This window comes from Stegostoma tigrinum, chromosome 4 (assembly GCF_030684315.1).
Source record: "Stegostoma tigrinum isolate sSteTig4 chromosome 4, sSteTig4.hap1, whole genome shotgun sequence".
Lineage (NCBI taxonomy): Eukaryota > Metazoa > Chordata > Chondrichthyes > Orectolobiformes > Stegostomatidae > Stegostoma > Stegostoma tigrinum.
The window spans coordinates 128,944,222-128,971,087 of NC_081357.1; the positions used below are offsets into that span (position 1 = coordinate 128,944,222).

General features: G+C 41.1%; 1 protein-coding gene across 10 annotated transcripts in view; it reads left to right on the forward strand.

Moving 5' to 3' along the window:
* The window catches only part of otofa (otoferlin a), a 343,946-nt gene that overhangs the window by 206,918 nt on the left and 110,162 nt on the right, over positions 1–26,866 (forward strand). For all 10 annotated transcript variants that reach the window (XM_059645651.1, XM_059645653.1, XM_059645659.1 and 7 more), the window contains exons 9-17: positions 5,522–5,576; positions 12,635–12,766; positions 15,158–15,220; positions 15,734–15,818; positions 16,338–16,497; positions 17,852–18,038; positions 21,223–21,409; positions 21,562–21,785; positions 24,429–24,537. In XM_059645651.1, the coding sequence (XP_059501634.1) occupies positions 5,522–5,576; positions 12,635–12,766; positions 15,158–15,220; positions 15,734–15,818; positions 16,338–16,497; positions 17,852–18,038; positions 21,223–21,409; positions 21,562–21,785; positions 24,429–24,537 (1,202 nt within the window). The remainder of the gene's footprint in view (positions 1–5,521; positions 5,577–12,634; positions 12,767–15,157; positions 15,221–15,733; positions 15,819–16,337; positions 16,498–17,851; positions 18,039–21,222; positions 21,410–21,561; positions 21,786–24,428; positions 24,538–26,866) is intronic.

Sequence of the window (26,866 nt, forward strand, 5' to 3'; positions counted from 1 at the left end):
TAAGACTCAGCAGTGAAATATACCAGTCCTACAACAATGTTACAGTCTCACAGGCAGTGATCAGGGAAATCACAAACCTCAGCCTCTTGATAAGCCACTGAAGAATAGCAGTAGGCCGTTCAGCCCCTTAAGTCTGTTCTACCATTCAATTATATCACGGCCAAACAATAGTCCAATTCCAAATAAAAACCAAAAGAACTGTGAATGCCATAAATCAGGAGCAAAAACAAAGTTGCTGGAAAAGCTCAGCAGGTCTGGCAGCATCTGTGGAGGAGAAAATAGAGTTAACGTTTCGGGACCAGTGACCCTTCGTCAGAACTGATGGTGGCTGGGAAAATGTCAGTTTTTCTGCAGAAAATAGGGAGGTGGGTGGGGTAGGGAGTAGACGATAGGATAGAGCCCAAAGAGAGAGAGAGAGACAGTGGGACAGACAAAGGAGTTGCTAACGATCAGGCTGGGAGGGTGAATAGTTGTTAATGGGGACTGTTAGTGACTAACAACTGTGGGTGTGTAGTGGCAGGATATATGGTAACAAGGCCTGGGGTGTGGGGTGGGGGCTGGGACATGGGGGAGCTTAGGCCTTAAATTGTTGAACTCAATATTGAGTCCGGAGGGCTGTGGGGTCCCCAAACGGAAAGTGAGATGTTGTTCCTCCAGCTTGCGCTGGGCTTCGTTGGAACACTGTTGCAAGCCGGAGACAGAGATATTGGCCAGGGAGCAGGATGGTGCATTGAAGTGGCAGGTAACAGGTAGTTCAGGGGCTTTTTTGTGAGCAGAACATAGATGTTCTGTGAAGCGGTTGCCAAGTCTACGCTTCGTTTCCCCAGTGTAGAGGAGACCACATTGTGAGTAGCAAATGCAGTAGACTAGATTTTTGGAAGTGCAGGTGAAGTGTTGCTTCACCTGGAAGGTATGTTTGGGCCCTTGGATACTGGGGAGGGAGGAGGTAAATGGGCAGGTGTTACACCTTCGCCAGTTACAAGGGAAGGTGCCATAGGGCTGTGGGGAGGTGTTGGGGGTGAAGGAAGTGTGGACCAGGGTGTCCCGGAGGGAACGGTCCCTGCGGAAAGCAGACAAGGGAGGGGAGGGGAATATGTGTCTGGTGGTGGCATCTTGCTGGAGGTGGCAGAAATGGCATCTGATGATCATTATGGAGTTCAATACTTATAGGGCCTAAGCTCTCCCATGTCCCAGCCCCCCACCCCACACCCCAGGCCTTGTTACCACATAGTCTACCACTACACACCCCCTGTTGTTGTCACTAACAGTCCCTGTTAACAACTATTCACCCTCCCAGCCTGATCGTTAGCAATTCCTTTGTCTGTCCAACTTTCTTTCTCTCTCTTTGGGCTCTATACTATTGTTTACTCCCTACCCCACCCACCTCCCTAATTTCTGCAGATAAACTGACGTTTTCCCAGCCACCATCAGTTCTGAGGAAGGGTCACCGGACCTGAAACGTTAACTCTGTTTTCTCCACCACAGATGCTGCCGGGCCTGCTACACTTTTCCAGCAACTTTGTTTTTGTGTCTAATTCCAAACAGCTGCCTTTGGTCCATATCCCTTAATATCTTTGCTGAGAAAAACTTTATTTCAGATTTAAAATTAACAACTGATCCAGCATCCACTGCAGTTTGTGGAAGAAAGTTCCAAACATCTACCACTCTTTGTGTGTCAAAGTGCTTCCTCACATCTCTCCTGAGTGGTTCTGCCTTAATTCCCAGGCTATGTCATCTAAATTTAGAATCCTCAGCCAGTGGGTATAGCTTATCTTTAACTATTCTGTCCTTTCTTGTCAGTATAGTGAAGACTTCAATGAGATCACCCCTTAATGTTTTAAATTTGAGATAAAACAGGCCTAATTTGTATAAGCTCCCCTCATAACTTAACCAGTGAAGCCCAGATGAAGCCCGCTTGGGAACCCTGCAGCCCAATGGTATCAATGTGGACTTCACCAGCTTCAAAATCTCCCCTTCCCCCACCGCATCCCAAAACCAGCCCAGTTCGTCCCCTCCCCCCACTGCACCACACAACCAGCCCAGCTCTTCCCCTCCACCCACTGCATCCCAAAACCAGTCCAACCTGTCTCTGCCTCCCTAACCTGTTTTTCCTCTCACCCATCCCTTCCTCCCACCCCAAGCCGCACCTCCATCTCCTACCTACTAACCTCATCCCACCTCCTTGACCTGTCCGTCTTCCCTGGACTGACCTATCCCCTCCCTACCTCCCCACCTATACTCTCCTCTCCACCTATCTTCTTTTCTCTCCATCTTCGGTCCGCCTCCCCCTCTCTCCCTATTTATTCCAGAACCCTCACCCCATCCCCCTCTCTGATGAAGGGTCTAGGCCCGAAACGTCAGCTTTTGTGCTCCTGAGATGCTGCTGGGCCTGCTGTGTTCATCCAGCCTCACATTTTATTACCAAGCCCAGATTTATGTTGCTTTCAAGGTTTGGCAAACCACATCGTGTGGAGGTGGCTGGCCTATTCCAATGAAATATAAGGATTGACATTTGTCATCCAACGTACAAATGCTGAATAGGTTTGTTTATTTTGTTCTGTCTTTAATCAGGCCCAGTAGCATCTGTAATGTGCCATGTTCTCAGAAATGATCTACAAGTATCGATGGTCCTATTTGCACTTAAGAGCCAATTCAATCAATGCAAATGGGGCCTGGTCTCAAAATCCAAGAGCATCTGAAGACCATCGCAACCAGTCGGCACCCACTTAAAATAAATGTTTCATGGGAGAGGGCTCTTGTGAAGTGATAATGTCCCCATGTGTGGACCAGGCAGCCTGGTTACAAATCTCATGCTCCAGAGACATGTCACAGCATCTCTGAATAGGGTGATTGAAGATATCTAGATGGTGAACAGGAGCACAGTTATCAAATTAGGTCAATTTTCTCAAAATTCCAATTTTATCCCTTTATATTTAACATAATTGACTTGGACTTTCTTTATCCCAACATATTTCCACATAAGTGTTGTGAGCTGGATACAAAGCTGCAGTCCCTTTGGTTTTTCACTGTTTTTGCAGATTCTAGAGAAGGAAGGGAATGACCAAAGGAAGATGCCAGACAACCTTTTGTATCCATCTCTACATGCAGGCCAGGGAAATCAGACTTGCACATAGATAAAGAAATCTGAATATGGGCAGAGCCAGGCCAGTTCTCTGAGCCCCCTCTGGGTGGGCCCTGGTCAGATGTAATCTCAATGAATATAATGAGTCAGACCATGAGCTACATGTATCCATACCTCCAACCAGGAAATGGGCAAACATGGAATTGTGACCGCAAGCTTGGCTAATTGAATGTCCCAGACCCAAATGGACTCAGACAGAGAGCCAATTCCCAGCTTCTTGAGATTCCCCTGGGCTGCAATTGTAGCAGACTGAGAGCTGGGAATCTCAGTTCCTTGTTGTTTCCATTATATTCATCGGCCACCACTTGGAGGAAATTCAGTGAACCTCAGGGTATTGTAAAGGAGAAAGATTCAGAATAATATAGGCCTACGTTCGTCTTTTCTTGACATTCTCCCCAAAGAATATATTTTCCTAAGAAATAAAGAGTTAAGAAAAATCAGCACCTATGATTCCACAATGAGTTAGTATCAAAGTGTTGCAGTTCTGTCTGGACAGAGTTAAACAAAAAAATCCCAGGACGGAGATACCTTGATCAGTATTTGTAAAGGTAATTGCAGCATTAAACATTGATACCAGTTGAACCGTACAAGCAACAACAAGACACAAGCTGCAACATCTATATATACTACATCATAAAGTCCGGAATGCCGTTTTCATTTGAAGACTTGACTTCACTAATTCCTTCCTGGGGGGGCACGCTGGCTCAGTGGTTAGCACTGCAGCCTCACATCACCAGGGACCCAGGCTCAATTCCAGCCTTGGGCAACTGTCTGTGTGGGTTTCCTCCGGGTGCTCCAGTTTCATCCCACAGTCCAAAGATGTGCAGGCTAGGTGGATCGGCCTCGCTAAATTGCCCATAGTGTTCAGGATGTGTGGGTTATAGGGGGATTGGTCTGGGTGGGATGCTGCAAAGGGGCAGTGTGGGTTTGTTGGGCCGAAGGGCCTGTTTGCACACTGTAGGGAATGTAATCTAAAAAAAACAGCAACACAACAGAATTTTATTTCACTGAATGAACAATGTTATTATGGCTGTACAAGCGTTGATTCCCAGTGCCTACACCTCCGCTATTGATTTCCTGCCTATGAGCATGTAATCATAACCACCTCTACAGAATGATGCAGGTTAATGCGTTGTGGCTTTGATTATTGATTTTACATCAGTCCATGGATAACTGCTTGGGACGTTGTTTCCTCCAATCATTGAAGCTCTAAAGATCAACACGTTAAGAGGTGCTTGCAACCGTTTTGAATTTGGCCATCAGTTATTTAGAAAACAATTCAAGATGCAAAAACGTAATCAAAAAGTTTGTCTCATTATTGATTAGCTGAGCTATTCAAAGTCATTGCCTGCGGTGCTTTAAACAACTTTGTATAGCAAGGGTGGCAGTCAGGAGTAACCAGAGGGGAGAAGGATTTTAATGGAGGAAACCCAGAGCACATCAGGCTAATGTGGAAGAGTCTCGACCAAAAAATATTTTAACAATGATCTGAACACACTTAGCTGGCTCTCAGCAAAGGACTGAAGTCAGGCCCCAGCAGATGACTTTCTTTAAATGCCCAAAGTATTCATGGCATGCGCATCCATATACTGATTACATTTCCTGTAATAGCATTTTGAAAGTTGTCTTCTTTGCATGGAGCATATTTAGTGGGTATTTGTGTTAGAAACATTTTTGTAGATCTGCAACCTGACTTAAAAACTATTACAGCTTGGTAACCTACTGCCTGACCCGTGTGTATTCACATTTAGTATTGGGTACATCACAATCGACCATATTTTACTGTAGGAGAACATTCAACTCCATCTGATGGTCCTGCAAACTTCAGCTCACAACATTTTTGCTCACTGAGTCAGTGAGAACAGGTCAGCTCAAGAAACAGCAGCTTGAAACCTGAGTCAACAGAGAAACAAACTGAAAACACCTTAATAAATCCTGTTGTAGTTTTGTGGAATAAACAGTGAGGGATTGACAAGGAGGTTAAATTGGAGCATAGGGAGTCGAGGGGTGATCTTATATGATCGTATAGCCCTTCTCCCACCCAATTTCTCCAATACAATGTAAGGAGAGCACACAACACCATGCCCCCCTCCCCCCCCACCGCCCCATTACCCAGTCTCAAATGATACACTGTATACAAGCAATGAACCCAGTCCTGGCAGTTGGATGTGCAAATAAAAATCTTTTTTTAAAAATGTTTCATTCATAACTTTTCAGTGTGTGAAAAACTCAAGCCTACTACAGAAAAGTAAAATAATCAATCATCTAAAATCAAAGCTTCCAAAACTGAAACAGCAAGGTATTAAAAACTACATAACTATTATGAAATTTACTGAAACTCTCATTCTGAAGATTTAAATGTTCTGAATTTATTTACAGGTCAAAACCTGATATCAAAATGGAACCCAGTGCAGGTAGACCCCAGGACTACCAAGTAAGTTACAGGTGATTTCTTTACAAGAAAGAAAATTGAGTAGTTTGTGGCTGGTTCTAAGGCATATGAGAATGAATTGTGCACTCTTAAGCTAGAGGAAACAGATGATTTAAGCCCATTCTATCATACTGAACTTTCTGTAAGATGCTAAGAATTCAACTGAATCAATGGCTATTTGGAATTTGTTCTGAAAAGCGCTATGACAGAGCAACTTGGCGCTGTCAGACACTTTGAGAGAAATGTGAATTATGTAGTCAAGTGCAATTCTTGTCAAATGTGGCATCATCCAAATTTATGCACCTGTCAATCATGCTAAATTATTTTTCCTTATCTCCATAATAATCTATGAAATGTGCTTACTAATTTTTAATTTGGTGTGTAGTGGTCTACTCCTATTATTCAGGACATATTCCAATTGTTTTCCAGAGGGTAAATTTGATGAAGGATGTAGGTTTTCGATCAATACAGTGGTACAATTTAAATAACTCAGCAATTCTATTGAAATCTAGTTTCAAATTTGCTTAAACCTCTCACCCTACTGCCGAATTCATGAAACTCCTGCAATTACAGTCTATTGACTGAGGAGGTAAGTGGCCCTTTGTTAAAAAAAATCTGTGGCTGCTTGGTTGGAAAATTTGTTCCTTTCAATTTATGGATCCTTATTCAGCATCCATCAGATCTGAAGATTATGGATTTCATTACTTGTCATCAACCATTCCTATATATTTACCGAAGGAAATTGTGGCTATTGAATTATAGATTGATTTATCATATTTGGTTCTTTTTCACCCTTTGGTTATAAGGTTTTACATAGCTTACTTGTGTTGTAGGATTGGGGATGCCTGGAATGTCATTAATATCAATTGTCACAGACCTTGAAGACAGCTACTGCAAGACAAGATTAGTGCTTTTACTTCTGTTCATCCTCGGTCTGATCAATAGCCAGTACAATTTATCTTGCTTGAAACTGATAGATACAAATTTTCTTATAATAAAATAGATGAGGATGCAAAGCTTACTGATAAATGCAAAGTGTTGCACATTGGGTAAAATCTACAACAGAAGTAGAAAATAATTCACTCAGTATTAGCAAAATAGGCTGCATGGTGACACTGTGGTTAGTAAAACTGCCTCAAAGCGCCAGGAACCCGTATTCAATCGCAGCCTTGGGCAACCATCTGTGTGGAGTTTGCACATTCTCCCCGTGACTGTGTGGGTTTCCTCAGGGTGCTCTGGTTTCCTCCCATAGTCCAAAGATGTGCAGGTTAGGTGGGATGCTCTTCAAAGGGTCAGTATGGACTTGATGGGCCAAATGGCCTGCTTCCACACAATAGCAATTCTATGAATTGAGACACACAACGTTACTTGGGAGAAGTAGATTAGACAATGTAGTGAAGTAATTTTTTGATTAAAGGTCACAAAATATTATGACAATTTTTTTGCAGTGCATGGATGTGGAGTGGAGGGATAATATCATTAAGATAGCTAATGATTACGAGCATAACACTTATGTACAATGATCCCGGTTACATGGAGCTGGGATTAGAATATGTAGGGTTCCAGTGATGTCCTGTGTCTGGTTATAATCACTGAAGATTGTGGATGGTCACTGACATCTTCGATGGACAGCTCTGACCCAATCATGCTACAAAAGCTATCACTCACAAGGCAGCATTTATTTCTCTAGCAAGAGCTGAATTTTAAGACAAAAAATTGATGTCTATCTTCTTAAGGCAGAAGAGAAAGGTGAATAATCCCAAGTATAAGCCAAGGGATGGGGAAGGCTGAGCATTCTGGAAAGGTTATAAAAAAGTAATTTCCTACAACACAGATGGAAGGTAGCTGACAAGCCACTGAATTAAATTACATCAAATATTAAATAGCCTAGACCAGGCATTGACTTACAGCAATTAAGCAGACGAGAAGATCTAGGGATCATGAAACCTAAGCTAGTATAAAATAAAATTTAACTAAGGTATGATGAAAATAACTCCCTTGAAGCAAATGACTGCAGTTAGAGATAACAAAGTGTGGAGCTGGATGAACACAGCAGGCCAAGCAGCATCAGAGGAGCAGGACAGCTGACGTTCCAAACCTAGACCCTTCTTCAGAAATGCGGGAGGGGAAGGGGCTTCTGAAATAAATAAGGAGAGACAGGGAGGCGGATAGAAGATGGATAGAGGAGAAGCTTGGATGGCGAGGAGACAGACAGGTCAAAGAGCCGGGGATGGAGCCAGTAAAGGTGAGTGTAGGTGGGGAGTTAGGGTGGGGGTAGGTCAGCCCAGGGAGGATGGACAGGTCAAGATGCTGGACTGGAACCTCCTCTAATACAAGGTGTTATAATAAAAACCAAGGAGATGTACCAGAGGCATGAGCTTTGGTGCAGAATTGTCGACTCATAAAAGGTTTATGACACAGAATTAGGTCCCTTTATGTAGTGCCTCTGAGCCTCTGAGCCACTGAGCCAGCCATGAAATGATCCAGTCAGCCCCATTCCCCTTTTCTAGCATTTGGTCTGTAACTCTGCAGGTTACTACACTTCAGGTACAGATCCACACACCTTGAAACAGTAGTGAGGGTCTTGTCTTCACAGACCTTGCAGCAAGTGAGTTCCTGAAACTTACCGCCCTCTGGGCACAATGGGTTTTTCCTTACCTACCCTCTTCTTTTTCATTGCCAATCCATGCTCCCTAGTTTCTGACCTCTGAATAGGTAACCAGGCCCCTCCCATCCAGTTTACCCAGGCCTCTCACAACTTTGTACACTTCAATCAAATTGTCTCTCAGCATCCTGCCTGTCATGGTGAACAATCCTAGCCTAAGCAAAATAAGACCAAGAACTGTGGATGCTGGAAATCAGGAACAAAAACAGAAATTCCTGGAGAAACTCCAAAGTCTGGCAGCATCTGTGGAGAGAAAGCAGAATTAATGTTTCAAATCTTCTTTAGAACTGGTAGCAGCAAGAAAAATGTGGTATTTATCTTGACGACAGGCTGTGGGCAGGAAGGAGTGAGCAGATAGGTGGAGACTGAGCCCAGGGACAGAGAGAGAGAGTGGCAAAGAAGTTAGGAAGGCAAAGGGCTTGTTTATAATACGTCAGGGAAGAAGAAAACGTAAATAGGTGTTCATGGGGACGATGGGTGGAAATGCAGTGCCTGTGCTAACACACCCAAATCATGACAGGACCGGGGGTGTCGGAGTAACTAAGAGACTATCCAATCCAAGCCCATCTCACTCAATCCGATCTTCCATCATAGCTGCATTTTTTCAGTCTTTGCAACAATCTTGTAAATCTCCTCTGTACCCTATCTAGTGCAATTCCATCTTTTCCATAATGAGGTAACCAGAACTGTGGACAGGACTGATGTGGTGGACTAACTCATGTTTATCCAGTTCCAGCATAACTATCCTGCTCTTATGTTCTACATCAGTGTGATTAGGGAATAGGAATCCAAATGGATTCACTATCACCTTGTCAACCTCTCAGCTACCTTCAGCAATTTGTGGACATTCACTCCGATGTCCCTCATTTCCTACCATTGAAAACACACACTTAAACTTGCAGACTCCCAATCTGTAACGCAACTCTACACTGCATAGAGAATATCCCAGTTCATTTTGATGTCTCACTCACAAAAATATTCTCAGAGCTGGGAATTCACCAGTTGACTTTTGACAAGTGTTCATTTATATGTTAGAACACACAGCTAACAAACAATATATCTAGACCTGCCAATTGATATACCTTTTTAATCAGCTCTAACATAAAGAACACGTGGAATATGTTCTCTCCACACACGCTGGCTGATCTGCTGATAATTTGTAGCATCTGTTGTTTCACTTCCCAATTTCCCATATCAACATGATTTGCTCATTAATTTATTTATCAGTAGCATTAACGTTACTTGATACATTCTGAAATAAGGAACTACTAAATAGCTTTTCTACTGAAAAACCTCAAAATTGAGAGTTCCAGCATTGGTGTGAGAGAAATAAGTTTAAATTCATGAGGCACTAGTGCCAGCAGCAGGGAAAGAGAGAGCAGGACCACTGGATCAGATTTTACCCAAACTGTATCAGGACCAGTGTCCTAGCATATGGTATCACCAAGGCTGGAAAGAGCGCTTTAAAATAAATGCCAGGGAGGAAGGGACAGCTCATACAAGAAGAGATTTTGAAAGCTAAAGGGGAATGACAAGGTAATGGTGCAGCCTACTCATGCAAGTAATGACAACAAGACTCCAAAGGAGAGAAGAGGCTACAGTCATAACAGCACACAAACAAACTAGGTCAGAGTAAGGAAAATGGTAGAGGTGGGTTGAAATGTTTTTTATCTGAATGCATACAGTATATTGTATCAAGATAGTTGAATTGATGGCATAAATAGAAAGAAATGGGAATGATATGATGGCTATTATGGTGCAGTAACCATGGCCTGGAACTGAATATTGTGGAAATTTGATATTTCAGAATGATTAAAAGGAATGATGGTGGAGTTGCTCAGTTAATCAATGATGAAATCAGTACAGTACTTTGAAATTACCTTGATTTGGAGAGCCAAAATGTAGAATTGGTTTGGATGGAGGTAAGAAATAGCAAGGGGAAGAAGTCACTGCTGGGGGTTTTACATGGTCTCCTTAAGAGTAGCTACATCGTAGGTCAGACTCTAAACCAGAGAATCCTGGAGCCTTTTCAGGAAGATATTGTAATACCAGGAGAGATTTTAATCTTCATATATCAAATTTGCACAATTAGGATGGAGACTGAATTCATAGAAAGTGACAATTTCCTGGAACAATGCAGTCTAGAATGCAATCAGGGAACAGGTAATTCTAGAGCGGGAAATATGAAATGAGGTCAGACAAATAAGTGATCTCCAAGTAAAGCAGCCTCTTGGCAAGATTATTCTATTTCACCTTCACTTTGAGGGTGAGAAATTTAGGTCTGAAATTTTGATCTTTAAAGTTAAATAAGAACAATTACAGGAGTATAAAGACAGAGTTAGCTGAAGTTGTCTAAGTAAAGGGGTTAAAAGATAAGATGGTAGACATTTAATGATGTTCATAACCCTCAACAATTATGTTTTCTATTGAGGAAAAGTGAGCTCTTTGAGGAAAAGTGAGCTCTTTGAGAAGGATACACCAATTATGATTAACTGAAGAAATTAAGAATAGTATTTGATGGAAAGGTGTACAATACTGAAAAGATTAGTGGTGGGCCAGAGGATTGGGAAATTTTAGAAATCAGCAAAGAATGATTTTAAAAAGAGGAGAAATCGGAGTATAAAGAAAACTTAAGTGGCAACTTTCGATCGAGAAATACAATAAGGAAAATGTATGATTTCTTTAAGATCTTCATGGAATACACACTGCTTTGAGAATATTTACATTAGAATTAGAATTAGCTTTATTGCCACATGTACTGAAATGAGTGCAATGAAAGATTTATAAGTTGCCACTTACAGCACTATTTTAGGTACAAAGGTACACTTCAGTTACACACTTAGAAAAATAGAGAAACAAAACGTACAACATTTCAGAAATAGAAGTTCGGAACAATGGTCTTCTAGCCTGGAAGTCCATACTGGAACCTAGCCTTCAGTCCACACTGGACCTTGGTTCCAGACCATGCTGGACTTCATCTGGAGGCCCATGAGTGCTGTTAATCATCTTTAAAGGAAGTAGCTGCACAGACAGTTGATGTGTTGATTGTGATCTTCCAAAAGCCCCTAACTTCTAGAAAGGTCCCAGTAGATTAGAAAGTCGCAAACATGACACCACTATTCAAGCAAGGAGGAAGATCAAGAACAGGAAGCTGTAGGCCAGTTAGTTTAACATCCGTTATTGGGAAAAGGTCTGGAATCTACTGTTAACAAGGTTCTAGTAAGACATTAGTAAAATCATAACATAACCAGGCATGGTCAGCAAGTTATGTGAAAGGAAGATTATGTTTGACAAATTTAATGCAATTCTTTGACAAAGTAACAAGCACAAGGTAACAAGGTTAATAAAGGTGAACTGGAAAGTGTAGTGTATTTAGATTTCTAACTTTTTCAATAACGTGCCACATAAATGATAAAAGGTTGTGGCGTTCTATATGAGGGTTATATGTTAGTGTGTATAGAGTTTGGCTTGTTAACAAGAAACAGAGAATCAGTTAAATAGATCATTTTCAAGGTGGCAAACTATAATCAGTGGCTACCACATCTTCGGTGTGAATGTCAGTATATCTTATGTCGATGGATATAGCAACCAACACAGTTGCAATAGCTATCACCTTAGTCCCTGGAGCAGAGGTGTGATTTCCTTCATAGGAGGTGGCTGCAGATTCATCCCTTTGGAAGCAAATCATAAACTCCCAAAACCAGTGAAAACCCACAACATCTGGTTCTCTTCCATTCCCTAACAGTTCTTAGGGTTTTCTCACAAAGTGGGCAGAACGGTGGCTCACAGCGCCAGGGACCCAGGTTCAATTCCACCCTCTGGCGACTGTCTGTATGGTGTTTGCATGTTCTCCCTGTGTCTCTGTAGGTTTCCGCCGGGTGCTCTGATTTCCTCCCATAGTCCAAAGATGTGCAGGGTAGGTGGATTGGACATTCTAAATTGCCCGTAGTGTTCAGGAATATTTAGGTTTGGAGGCTGAGGCTTAGGGGAATGAGTCAGGGTGGGATGCTCTTCGGAGGGGCGGTGTGGACTTGTTGGGTCAAATGACCTGTTCCCATACTGTAGGGATTCTATGATCTTATAGCAGGAGATTGGCAATGCAGCAGAGGAATTTGGACTCCAGTATGTACAGTTTTAACATTAACAATTAATCCATTCTCCTGGGTAGTGATTTCTCCCTGTGCACCTGGAAGAACATTATCAAAACTGGAAAAATATTAAATTATATCATCTGATTGCCGTATATGACCATTTTACCATTTAAACAATTTTTTAACTATTTGCTATGGTGGTGTTATGCCTGTATTTCTACAGTGGTCTCTCCGTAAATAATTTAAGATTTTAAAGTAACAAAAGATGCATGAAGCTAATTATTTCCACATTCTTTCCACTCGAGGTGAGTATCACAATCATTGAAGCAAGACAGCTCGTGGGATTGAACATGGACCCAGTTGTATGTGTTGAAATCGGGGATGAGAAGAAATATACAAGTATGAAGGAATCAACAAACTGCCCCTATTACAATGAGGTACACTATTTCATTGTTTTGCATCCCTTCTGTAATCCTGCATCTTCAAAAATCACTCCTTTCCAGCTAATCACTAACTTCTGACTCTTCCAGAGAGTTAATTCCGATTCAGTCTTTTCAGAAATAATATCCATGAAGTGTTTGAAAGACCTCTTTGATTTGTTTCCAAAGGTATGGCATTGACCCAGATTTTTTGAGAGATTTGCCCAGTAAATTGAAGATTCTGGCATGTAGTTCCCTTACACCTGGCACCCTCTGAAAAAGCTCCTTACCATCAAAGAATTCCAAGCTTTCTGGCTCACTAAACCTAAGTAGTTACCCAGAAAATGTTAGAGAGTTTCAAAATACCTACCCTTAACTTCTGAGTAACTATTAAACTGAGCCCCTCACTCACTATTTACTATTCTCACCCATAACCGTACCTCCCCGAATGCATAACAACCCTAGACTCCTGGCAACCATCCCCGGGCCCCACACCCAACCCAATGACCCACATTTACCCCAGCCAGACCACTCTCTGACCTGACACCCAACACCACTCTCAACCCAATCCCAACTGGTAACCAATCTCTTCCCAACAATCTACTTACACTGAACCTGGATTTCCATCCACTTACCAGGACACTACCTCCCCACCTGGCTGATGATCTATAACATTCTCACCCTCTGGGTATCCCCCCCATCCACCTGGCACCCTACACCCTACACTTACTTTACATACCTACCCTTTCACAATAGCTTTCAACGTGTCTGCTAAACATTAACATTTCATAATACTGCAGTCTGTGGTGAAAAAAAGAGGTAAATTATTTTAATAATAATCTTCTCTGCTGCTGGATTTGTGAATTTCTGGACAGATTGGTAAAATTTCAGGAATCTCCTACACAGAATTCATCTGAAGGTAGGTGAGTATTTTCTTTTAATCCACTCAGGGCCACACATAAGGTTTCCAACGCTGATGGGAACTTTCCAATTCTGATTGGAATTTCTGCCCCACTATGATCATGATGATTAGTTTGATTATTCCTTCCTAAAGTGAAACAAGATTTAACTTACAACTTGACTTAGAACAGTGCTTCTTTCAGTTTTCTCAATTTACGTTAACATTTTACACAACAAAGCTTCAAGGGCTAACAAAATACCTTCAACAATTCCATTAGGGAAATCTGCAAACAGTGCCTAGTGTTCCTTTTATCAGGATGAAATAAACGTCAACAGCGTATTCGATTGTCCAAAATCAAATACACCAAATAAAAATTAAATCCATTACCACTTACAATATTTTATCTTTTTGTTTCCTTTCATATGTAACCTTGATATTGCTTTCATGTTGGTGGGAAGCCTATTAATAAATATGTAAAATTGTCATTAAACATTGCTCATGGAAAATTCTGAGTTATTTTCGAAGTCTTTTTTTAATTGAAAAAGTCTACATTATTCATTAAAATTATCTCTAAGTACGTACAAAGGAAATTCACCAAAGATCCTTCAAAAGCACCTTCAGACCCATGATCACTTCGCCAGCAGGACGTGGGGAGCAGTAACCTGGCAACGGGATCCCCTGCAAGTTCCTCTCCAGCACTCACCATGCTGACTTGGAAATGTATTGTCTTTCCTTCGCTGTCACTGCGTCAAAGTCCTAGAATTCCCACTGGTATTGTGGTTCTGCAGTTCAAGAAGGCAACTCACCATCACCCTCTCAAGGGGACAACTGGGGTCAGGCAATAAAATGCTGGTCCAGCTAGTGACGCCCGCATCCACATCCCACAAATGAATAACAAAAAGTCGAGGAACAGTTCTGCAGTGACTTTGCAGAGAGAAAGAAAAAATGGAATCTGACATTTCTGAGAGTTTCCATACACGCATTTTCTACGCTTACAAGGAAACTATTTATGTTCCCTTAAGGTCTTGAATTTAAACTACTCCTCGTTGTACTCTGCAGAAAGACCTTAGAGTGTGGTCTTTCCCCACTGAGCCTTGGGGATAGCTGCTCTCAGCTTTAGTGTGACCCTGAGTATATAGTCCTGGACCTTAGAATGTGCCAGTCTGCAACACTCGGTCCAAGTCAAGTCTTTATCAAAGAAGTTGACCGAGTCACAAGTAATTCCAGTTTTATTGGAAAAATACTTTTTGTTAGGTTAACATAATCTGGATAGAATTTTCAAGATGTGTAAGCATAGGAAATATGTTCTCGTTTTGCATTTATTGTTAATTTGTAATTGTTCACATTGTTACACCAAACATAAATAAACAAGATTGTCATCATTAGTGTTTAATTTTCCTCGATGCACTTTTATATAGATAAGGCGTATAGATATTAGCTTTCAAATGTTCAATGAATGCTATTTAGTTGGTTACTAAAGTCTCTGTTTTCCATTTTTTTCCCTCTAGTACTTCGTCTTTGACTTTCATGTATCTCCAGATGTCATGTTTGATAAAATAGTCAAGCTCTCGGTGAGAAAGTTTACATATTCAGTGTAACCATCTTGTTTATTTTTGGGGAAAAAAACAAGCAGTTAAGATGAAAGAATGTGATGCGACTATTATTTCAAGAACAGGTCTAACAAGACAACAGAATGCTAAAGCCTCATTTTGGTGCAAATGCGGACAGATCCTTTCTGAAAGATGGCACTTTCTACCATGTAACATTCCTCTTGTGCCTGAATCCAGAACCTTGATATTCACAAGCAGGAGTGTGACTAACTGAGCCATGGTTCACACCAGGAATGAAACATAAAGAGAAATGGAGAGAAAGTATCAAGAACCATGCCCTCTATGCAATAAAAATACAACCACATTTTAGGAAACCTGAAACATAAGTTAAATATATTATTTCCTTTTCATTGTTACTGGGGGGAGGGGGCATGAAAATGTTGACTATGCTTGCTGTTCAAATTATTAAGGCAGTTTAATTCTTGCTAGAAAGAAGTACGTCCATAAAAATGATTTACCTCTAATTTCTTGCAGGTAATTCATTCCAAAAACCTCCTGCGTAGCGGGACGTTGGTGGGCATGTTCAAGCTCGATATAGGAACTATCTATTCACAGCCAGGTAATTACTTACAATTACATGGAACCTATGGTGCAGAAACCAGCCATTAGCCCAAGCTCTCCTTTAGAATTTATATTGCAAACAAGTTCCACCCACTGGTGCCACAAACCTCCGTCCTTTTTCCCCTTGTGCATGACTATGTTTTTGTATCAATTGTAAAATCACTTCCCACGCCAGAAGTGAATAATTCTGTCAATCAAATGAAGGGAAGGAAATTGTTTTATCCATGGCCTTTTATCTGATCTTTGACAGAACATTATTGAATGTCAATGGAATTCATAGGCAAACGTTCCACTCAGTTTAGAGAGAACTGATGATAATTGGATTAATTTGAGCCAGGCATCTGCTGCCTGACAAACCAATGGGTTTGTCGGCCACTGTCTCAGCATCTTATTTCATTATATATTAGATAAATAAATGGGTCATTGCAACTTATTTTAATTGACAGTGACAAACATTTATTCAAATTCAGGATCTCCAACTTTGTAACCTTCCTCTATTTTTCATTTATTTTAACAGAACATCAATTCTACCACAGATGGGCCATACTGTGTGATCCTGGGGACATCACTACTGGGGTGAAAGGCTACTTAAAGTGTGACATCGCTGTCGTTGGGAAGGGCGATAATATCAAGACACCACACAAGTCTAATGAGACTGATGAAGACGACATCGAAGGGTGAGGGATTACATTTACTGAAGGATCTCAGTTCGTTCATTCAGCACCCACAAAAATGAAAAATGTTTCTTATGATGTACTGTCTATATGTAAAACATTCTCCAATGCTCTGTGATCTGATAAATACTTCTTTATAATTGCTTCACTCAAGAAAAAATGAAATTATGCTATTGCCACATATTTTTTGTTTAGTGATGAAAGAATCATGTGCATAAAACCAGAAGGAGGCTTCTATTCAGATGATAGTATCAGAGATGCAATTATAAAGTAGGCTGGCAGGAATCCGGAAGTATTCCATGACAGGGATTGTTTTAGTGTTGGAATTTTCCAGGGGACTGGGCATATTGCTTCCCCCCCCCCCCCCACCCCAAGAGAAAAGTTGGTTGCAGGCTGACTGACTTTAAAAAGAGCTGCTTTGCAGCAATAATGCAACACAAATGGCCTTAACAAGCTCTCAGATAAAGGAGGTTCCTCCCACGAGGGCTGCTGGCCAATCCAGTTGGCTGGCAGCTAAATGTTCCATGCTACTGCTGAGCAGTCTCAGGGAGAAGGTTGACAGCAACCAGACCTGGTGGTAAATCCAAGGTTCTTGGTCCGAGAGGGGTACGGTCCCTAGGAAAGAGTGTGAAGTTTTGGGTTTTGGATGCAGAGTGACTGTAACTAAATTAGGAGTAACACCTAAAGGACGAATCTGCTTCCTTTCTCAGTTCTGCGCATGTTAATGTGGTGGGTACAGAAACAAGCCTTTCACATTCCATTAACTGGGTGTGTCACAAGGCAGAGGCCTAGCTTCCTGTTTAATTTTATATGTCCATGCTGCCCGTAAGCATATTGCCTGGGACAACCATGAAATCAGTATAAAGCAAAGCAGAGTACCAAACTATTGTCTGATGAAGGGTCTAGGCCCGAAACGTCAGCGTTTGTGCTCCTGAGATGCTGCTTGGCCTGCTGTGTTCATCCAGCCTCACACTTGGTTACCAAACTATTATTGTCTTTTCTCTTCTGAAGCCATTCGATAAACACACATACAATTTTTGTGAACAAATTTGAACTTGTTTTTGCAAATACCAATATTTTAATAAATGTTGAGTTCTCAATGAAAAGTAGTGTTTGCTACAGCCTGTCCGAAATTGTCATCAAACATGTGATGCAACAGGAGTAAATAGTGCTATCATGCAATATTGCACCTTTCACAGGTGATTGTACTGCCACAAAATGACACATCGCTCTTCACCTTCCCCAAATATTACTTTTCTGAATATATTTTGCTCAACAATTTCCAAATGGCTCTCATCTAGTAGAGCTACACATCTACTCCAAAACCTTAGATTATCATCTACCTGTTTATCAACAGGAACTTATTGCTCCCTGAAGGGGTACCCTCAGAGAGGCAGTGGGCAAGGTATTATGTCAAGGTCTACAGAGCAGAGGGACTTCCGAAGATGAACACCAGCATAATGGCTAATATGAAGAAGGCATTCATTGGAGAAAACAAAGATTTAGTCGATCCCTATGTTCAAGTATCATTTGCAGGACAAAAGGTATTGTGATAGATATTTTACAAACTGTACATATGAAAATACAAAAACGGTAGAAGTATAAATGGATCTTTACTTCTTTCCCTGATTTATTTTACACTGTTGCCAGTCATTAACCAAATAATTCCTTTTACAACCTATTGGAATTAAGACAAGAAATCTACCTTTTAAGGCATGAAAGCGTCATGAGACAAGCACATTTTACAATGTAATGATGACAATGCATGGCAATTTATTTAAAATGTTAATCACCTTAATTTTAAATAAGTTAACAGTTTAATATAGTTGCCAACAAAGGAATGATAGATGAATAATTTGATTGTTATATATATCCTGAAGATACACTGAAAAGTATCTTGTCACCACAAGCTGGTGCCATTTCGAGCTACAAAAAGAATTAAAAGAAGTTATTCAAATTAGAGTTCATCTTCTGTTCACCTTGGTCTCAAGCACAGCATCAGGGCTACTGCAACGTGCTCTAGGCCTCATGGAGCGCCCCCCCCCCCGGGAACAGAAACAATTAAGTCAATGCCCCAGGAGATCCTGGCTTTGCTGTTATCCAAAACCACCAAGAGTCCAGGCTCTGGGCCTACCATCACCAGGACTCTCCACTTTGGGTATCACCACCAGCAAGAGTCCAGGCTCCGGGCCTTGCGTCGCCAAAAGCCCAGGCCCTGCTGCTGCCACCAGGAGTCCCAATCCACACTACTGACATTGCAGCCACTGCCCAACCAACACCGCTCCAGCCTTAAAGATGAGAAAAGAGAAGAAAAGAAGAAGATGAATAGCACGCAGAGAAAAGGTGCAGCCTGGAATGGGCATGTTCTGATGAGCCCAAACACTACCTACCAGGCAAGCATCGCCATCTTGAATCTATGGGAACATAATCTGAATGTAATTTCCAGAAGTTTCCCATTCATTTACCCCATAAGTATAATGAAAAATATCAGCGCAATTCTCTGAGAAATAGCATGGAAAACTGCTTATATGTTTTTCTGGTGGTTTCCCCTTGAGGTTATGGGGAACATTTGCAGAACCTTCACCTTATTGTATCTATTTATATATTTGTCTGATAATGGCTTTCTAATTTGAAAACACTTCAGAGCGGCACGGTGGCTCAGTGGTTAGCACTGCAGCTTCACAGCGCCAGGGACCCGGGTTCGATCCCAGCCTCGGGTAACTGTCTGTGTGGAGTTTGCACATTCTCCCCGTGTCTGCGTGGGTTTCGCCAGGTGCTCCGATTTCCTCCCACAGTCCAAAGATGTTAGGTGGATTGGCCATGCTAAATTGCCCGTAGTGTTCAGGGGTGTGTGGGTTATAGGGGGATGGGTCTGGTTGGGATGGCCCAAGAGGCAGTGTGGACTTGTTGGGCCAAAGGGCCTGTTTCCACACTGTAGGAAATCTAATCTAACTCAGTGCGAGTGTTGAATTTTAAACTCTGTGATCAAATTTAGAAGACAACAAATGATATTTGAAATGGAATAGTGAGCTCACAATCTTCAGATCCATCATGGGGACATTTGCCATCCCAAAGGGAGGGAGATCCATGAAGCCCTCCTTCCCTTTATTAATCAGCTAAATTGAAGTTTGCCAATTGTGGAAAAACCCACCCGGTTGACTAATGTCCTTTAGGGAAAGAAACTGCCATCATTACCTGGTCCAGCCTACATGAGACTCCAGACCCACAGCAATGTGGTTGACTCTGAACTGCCCTCTGGGAAACTGGGATGGGCAATAAATGCTGCCTAAAAGCGATACCCTCATCCTGTGAATGAATAAAGAATAAAAACAGCTTTTAAATCTGTGCAGAATTGTTTTAAATTTACTATTTACATAAAGCCTTCCATAACTCCGGAGTTAAAGCAACTCTCTAATTCCTTTCTATGTTGAAGCTACAAAGTACCGGAGCACATTTGAACTAATGAAAAATTGTTTATGGACTACCAGGAAGGTTAATACAATGTTGGCCCTTATTTCAAGATGTTTGGAGTATAAAAGTAAACAAGTCTTACTGTAACTGTACAAGTGCTGGTGAGACTACATCTGGAGCACTGTGAGCAGTTTTAGTTTTCTTATTTAAGGGAAGGTATTGTTACATTGGAGACAGTGCAGAGACAATTCACTCAAATGATACCTGGTAAGGAGGGATTGTCTTACAGACAAAGGCTAAACAGGTTGGGAGTCTCCTCACTAGAGTTTAGAAGAATGACAGGTGATCTCACTGTAATGTGAAGGATTCTGAACAAAGCTTGACAGGGTCAATGCTAAGAGGATGTTTGCCCTTGTGGGAGAGTCTTGGACCAGTTGGCATGGTCTCAGGATAAAGGGACACCAATTTGAGACTGAGATGAGGAGTAGCTTCTTCTCAGAGTTCTGAGTCTTTGGAACTCCTTGCAACAGAGGGCTGTGGGAATAGAGTCCTTGTGTATATGTAAGGCTGATATCAGCCAGGGAATCAAAACTGAAGGGAAATTGAGGGAAAAGGGCAGGAAAGTGGACACGAGGAATGTTAGATCAGCTATGGCTGTATTGAATGGCAGAACAGGCTCAGCAGGCCGAATGGCCTACCCCTTTTCCTTTTTCTTGTGGCTTTATGGATTTCTGCTGCTTAATTCAAATTACAAAATTTGCAACATTATTTTCAGATGTCGTTGGCTTAACAACTTGGATACTATTGAGGTGTCAAATGTGCTAATTTTTTGCATGTATATTTTGGATATTCTGAAACTTGTTTGCAGTATTGAGAATAGTTTTAATCAGAAATCTAGTCAGGATTTGTTGCATAGGCTGAAGACAACGTAGTTTTCTTGTATGTTCTGTGCAAGACAAAGCCTCAGATAGTTTCAATGAGTCATTTATCTACCACACAGAATCAATGCAAATGACTATATTTTGAAAGCAAAATCAGAACTGGAAATAAACTGTCTCAACAACGAATGTACCACTTACATTTTTCTGAAATTATGACATAATAATAGACCTGCCAATTGTTAATGTAGTGTTAGTCACTGATTTTTAGTTTCAAAATGTGGTTTATTTTGATCTAGTTCGTTCAGTAAACTGTTGTTCTTGTTGATCACAATTGGTATTCATATTACTGTTAATTACCATAACACCAATTAGTTCTCTGCTGTTTAATCCTAGTAACTCAAACCCAGCCATAATCAGTGTTTTATTCTTTGACCAGGGAAAAACCAGTGTCCAAAAAAGCACATATGAACCAACATGGAATGAGCAAGTTATATTTACTGAAATGTTCCCACCTCTCTGCACACGAATAAAAATCCAGATCCGAGATTCCGACAAAGTGAATGAAGTTGCTATAGGAACACATTTTGTTGATCTGAGAAAGATTTCAAATGATGGTGACAAAGGTGAGTGCATTACACCTGACCCCTTCTCTCGGTTGTCCTACAACAGAATCCAATGGCCTATTTCTGAAGTTCTTTTATGATCTCCTCCATTAGAACGTGTCAATTTCTTCTACAATGTTGGACATATCAACATGTGGTGTGCCCTTTTACAGGGTTTCTGCCCACCTTTGGTCCTTCCTGGGTGAACATGTATGGGTCCACGCGTAACTACACCTTGATGGATGAACATCAGGATTTAAACGAGGGTCTCGGTGAAGGGGTATCGTTTAGAGCCCGATTACTCATTAGCATTGGTATGGAAGTCTTAGACACAGCCTCAACAGAAATAATGAGCTCCACCGACGTTCAAGTGGAGTCAATACAACAGATATCAGATGTAAGTAGTACCATCTCTGGGAACAGAATGGGGATTTTTATTTCACCCTACTTTTCTAGCTCATAGGGAAGAAGTCAGTCTAGTAAATATCACATTGTCAAATGTTGAGATCAGTAAAACCTGAAAAATATTATCTATTAAACAATTATACATCCCTTCCTAACAGAATTGTGAATATACATACATCACAAGTGCTACAGTAGTTATAAAACGGTAGAATCCCCTACAGTGTAGAAACAGGCCATTCAGCCTGACAAGGCCACACTGACTCTCCAAAGAGCATCCCAACCAGAATCACCCCCTACCCTATCACCTCGCATTTCCTATGGCCAATCCACCTGCCTTGCCTATCCCTGGACACTGTGAGCAATTCGTCATGGCCTATCCCCCTAACCTGCACATCTCTCAACTGTGGGAGGAAACTAGAGCACGCAGAGGAAACCCGCATAGGCTCAAAGAGAATGTGAAAACTCCTCACAGACAGTTGCCCGAGGCTGGAATTGGACCGGGATCCCTGGCGCTGTGAGGCTGTCGTGATAACCACTGAGCCACCACTTCAAGAAGACAATTCATCACCACCACCTCGAGGGTAATTAGTGGGGAGCAAACCTAGCTAGCAATACCCACGTCCTGTGATGTTTTATCACACATATAGAAAGATTCTACATCTTCTAACTGAAAATAGAAGACTAATACCTTCATCAAGACAGTGGAGAGGGATTTGTTTGAGTACTCCATACTCTGTCCTTGCTCATATTAAGTGCTGTTTACTAACCATTCCTCTGCTCACTGACCAGTGTTGGTTCTCATTTAAACAACGTGTTGATTTTAAATTTTCAATCATGTTTTTGAGTTCTCTCCAGGGATTACCCGCTCCCTATCTCTTTAATCTCGTCCAGCACCGCAACAAGTCAAGATATCCTGTCTCATTCATTTTGTTTTTAATCTTTTCAGCATCCCCGATTTTATTTACTCAGCACTGGATGCTATGGCTCTAGCTTTCCAGGCACTAAGCTGTGATATTCCATTCCCAAACCCCTCTGACTGGAGCTTTCAAGATGCTCTTTAAAATCCATGGTGACTCAAAAACCTTCTCACCTATATTATTGACATCTACCTAATATCACCTTAATTGGCTCAGTGCCTAATTTTGCTTTATAACAATCATGTGAAGCAGCTTTGGGGCATTTTATTACAGTTGCTTGGCTGTACTAAACTTAAGCATTGCTGAAAATATACATACTGTTGAAGTTTTTCTTCTTCCATTGATCAGGACATTTCACAAGAATACCAATTTAATGGGAAAACCAGCATTTATACTGTATGAGTGGTGAACCCTGATTGGTTAGTACGTTGGTATAGGCTTTCAACAAAGTATGATTTTTCAGAAATATATTTTGTTATGTCAAAAGCAATACATAAATACAATTAGTTCTTTTCGTTATTCATATTCATATTGATTAGTGGAGATCATGTCACAGTGATGTTGTCACTAAACTAGCAATGCAGGCTGATGCTGTGGGAGACATGGGTTAAATCCTAGCACGGCAGCTGGTGCTATTTATATTCAATGAACGAACCTAGAATAAAAACCAGACACAGTAACGGTGACCGTGAAACTATTGTCATTGTGGGGAATACCCACTGTAACTAATCTTCTTCCCGTCCTTCAGAGAAAGTAATCTGCTGACCTTGCCTCTATGTGGTCTGCATCTAACTTCAGAGTCACAGCTATGTACTTAACTCTTAACTGTACTCTGGCATGGCTCCAGCAAGCCATTCACTTCATTCACACTTAGACATGGAGAGAAATTGCTGATGATGCTCATTTCCCATAAGGAATACGCTTTTAAAAAGAGTACCGTCACCAAAAACAGTTTCTACCTTTGTGCTATTCCGCAGCTTAAGGTTAGTGGATAAGCATCAATCTAGTTGTGAAATTGTCTCTTCAGTGCAACCAACTGTGCTATAAAGATACTTTCAGCGCTTCACAGTTATCATTCCCAGATGAATGACAAGTTCCTTCTGTAATACACTATTGTGTTCGCAAGTCTTCATCCTTTCATCTCAGGGCTGAGAACATGTAGCACTAATTTGTTGCTAAAAAGTTAGAGTTGAATAAAAAAAAAGTTATATTCAAATTGTTCATGTGAAAACCTAATGCAAATACAGGTAAAAACTGCTAATCTTATTGTAAATATTTTATGAAATGATGTGCTAAGTGGGTAAGTTGTCAAATACAGACAAATTGAGAAACTTTTTGACACCAGTTAGAGCTTTGCTAACCACACCGATCCCAGGGTCCCCTTGCAGACCATCCTGGGCTCAGACATCTCACCTTGGAGCTGTATAATGGAGCGATGTTTGCTTCCCACCAATCTGCAGATCCACTTCGATTTCAGAGTGTTGGACAAAAACAGAAATTGCTGGAAAAGATGAGCAGGAATGGCAGCATCTATGGAGAGAATTTAGAGTTAATGTTTTGGGTTGAGTGACCCATCCATCAGAACACTTTCCTCCTTCAGAAGGCATTAGTATTGTCAGCCATTCAGTTTTATATCTATCTGAAAAATCCAAAGCAAATATTTTGCAAGGCAATATAATTCCTAAATAGTGTTAACACACTTTAATTTTTAATCCCAGCTTGCAACAGGGAAATTAGAAGAGTTCTTTCTCTTTGGAGCCTTCCTGGAATCAACAATGCTTGACAGAAGAATTGGAGATAAACCAGTCAATTTTGAAGTTACAATTGGTGAGTGTAGTCTAAGTGATCCTCAGTAGAGTGGATAATAGCAATAGTTTTTGCTTCTGACAGCATGCAATTGTGGATCTCTGAATTCAGTCATTTAAAATTAGTGGATGAAAAATCCACCATAAGATGAGCAATTTCACACTTGCAGCATGCAGAATAAGTTCTGGAGTAGAAAGTTTATTCTGATGCTTCATAGCGAATGTCGCAGTTACAGAATTGTTTCAGAATGCCATTCTGCTCATTTATTCCTGCATCAGAAAATATTTGCTGCATTAGCCAGGTTTCATATAAATGTAATTGTGATTCATTAGGGCCATATTCTGGTTTATTTTAAAAAAGCAGAAATAATCAAGTAATCAATAAATTAACTAAATTTGTAAACGGTTGGAAACTATGGCTCAGTTTTTTGATGACACCAGCAACAAATTTTGAGATATTCTGTGCTATTGTGCCTCAGGACCCTGAGGAAGCCCCAACCTGCCACATATGCAGTGTTCCCCAGGAAGTCTAAACTCCAGTGGGCATGATTATCCTGCCTGGGTCATTCAGAGAGTGTTTCCACCGCAGACCTCAGTGCTGAGAACTTGGGTTTGATACATTTACCTTAGCTTTCTGCCACTTCTAATCTCAGGGCGATAATTAAAGCAGAAAAATAGAAAAATAAACACAGCCCCAACCTGGAATAGTCAGCACCCCCTTCCCTCCTCCCACTCCCAACTACGCTGCACTTCTGACAGTTTGTTCAACCCTATCAGGATCTTCTGACAATTCTGAACTTCTCCGCTCATCATTGGAAACGTTCACTCCTGTAAACCCCTCCAAACAAAGCTCACCTTAAAACCCTCAACAGCTTTGAGCTCATGAAGCCCCAATAATGCTCACACACACCTCATCCTGACAGCACTAACTACCCCCCAATAACAATCAGCCCCTGATCTTAAAGCAATGCTCACCACTCACTCCCCCTTCAGTAATAATTACTCCTTACATCAGGACAATGCTCATTACCCCTATCCTCTGCACCCCAACAATGCTCAATCCCCACTCCTGGCCATCTAACGATTTATTCTTGAAGTACATTTACTGATGTGCAGCCCAATGCATTCATATCTACATTTCACTGACACTGAGGTGACTGGCTTATGATGGTAATTGCCCACAGAACTAGGAAATATTTCTCTTTTGTTGTGCATAAGTGTTAGGTAACTCCCCTCTGTACTTACTTCTGAAGTTCTAGTCATTTGCATGGAAAATTGACACAGCCTATCACTGCAGCACTCTTGGTAGTGAAGCAGATGACTTGGAATCCCTTTTTCCTTCTCTGTATCTTTATAAATATTTTTCTTTCCAAATGCTCATTCAATTGTCTTTTATATTTTCCAAATTTTAACAGCTTAGTTCAGCACTGTACACCTAAAATGCCATTGCATCTTACTGTCATAAAACATATTGAATAATTGACAGTTTGGGCTAAACATAATGATACTTGTTTCTTCAACGTCATGCCATGTCAAGTTGCCAATTATTTCAACGAAGACTGATAAAATTACTACCTTAGTACTCAGAATATAACAAAAACGTACCTCATGAACTTGGGTCTGTATATGTGTCATGAAAGTAGGTGCTATCCAATAAAGATTCTTCACTGAGTTGTGTTCCTGTATACTCATTTACCTTTTCTAAAAACGCATAATATCTCAGAATATGATTGTAGGCTGTTACTGGTGCAAATCCAGTTTATATAAATAAGTTTATTACTTCATTTCAAATTGATGAACCAATTGACTTTCAAGCCTTTGTTCCTTAGACTTCAGAAAATCAGTATGAGGGACGTAGCAGCAGATATAGCCAAGTGAGAGAGAGGAATGGTTTTATTAGGTACCAGGAAATGGAAGGTAGAGCCACGGTTAGGGTTAAGTTAAATCAGTTGCAGAAATTTCATGAAGAATTAAAGACCAAAGCCTGGAGAGTTGGGACTTTGAAAATGCAATTATAAACAAATTAGGGGACAGTTTTTACAGGGACAGATGCAGGAGAAAATAGTGTAGGGCATGGAAGGGTGATGTGGATTGAATAGGATACAAGGAAATGATCGGAGATAGCCTTATCTGTTGTTGACATGTTAGAACGAGCAAGGTAGAAACAATTTTACTACTTCACTTCGAATTGATAAGCATACACCCTACTAGACATGGCCTCTTGAGAGTTCGCAACATCTGCCCCCACCCCCTCCCTCCTTAATGAAGACTCCCCACCTGATTGTACATTCAGCTATTGCCCAGTCATAACTGGCATTGGGGCAGTATGGCATTTCTCAAAAGATCAGAGC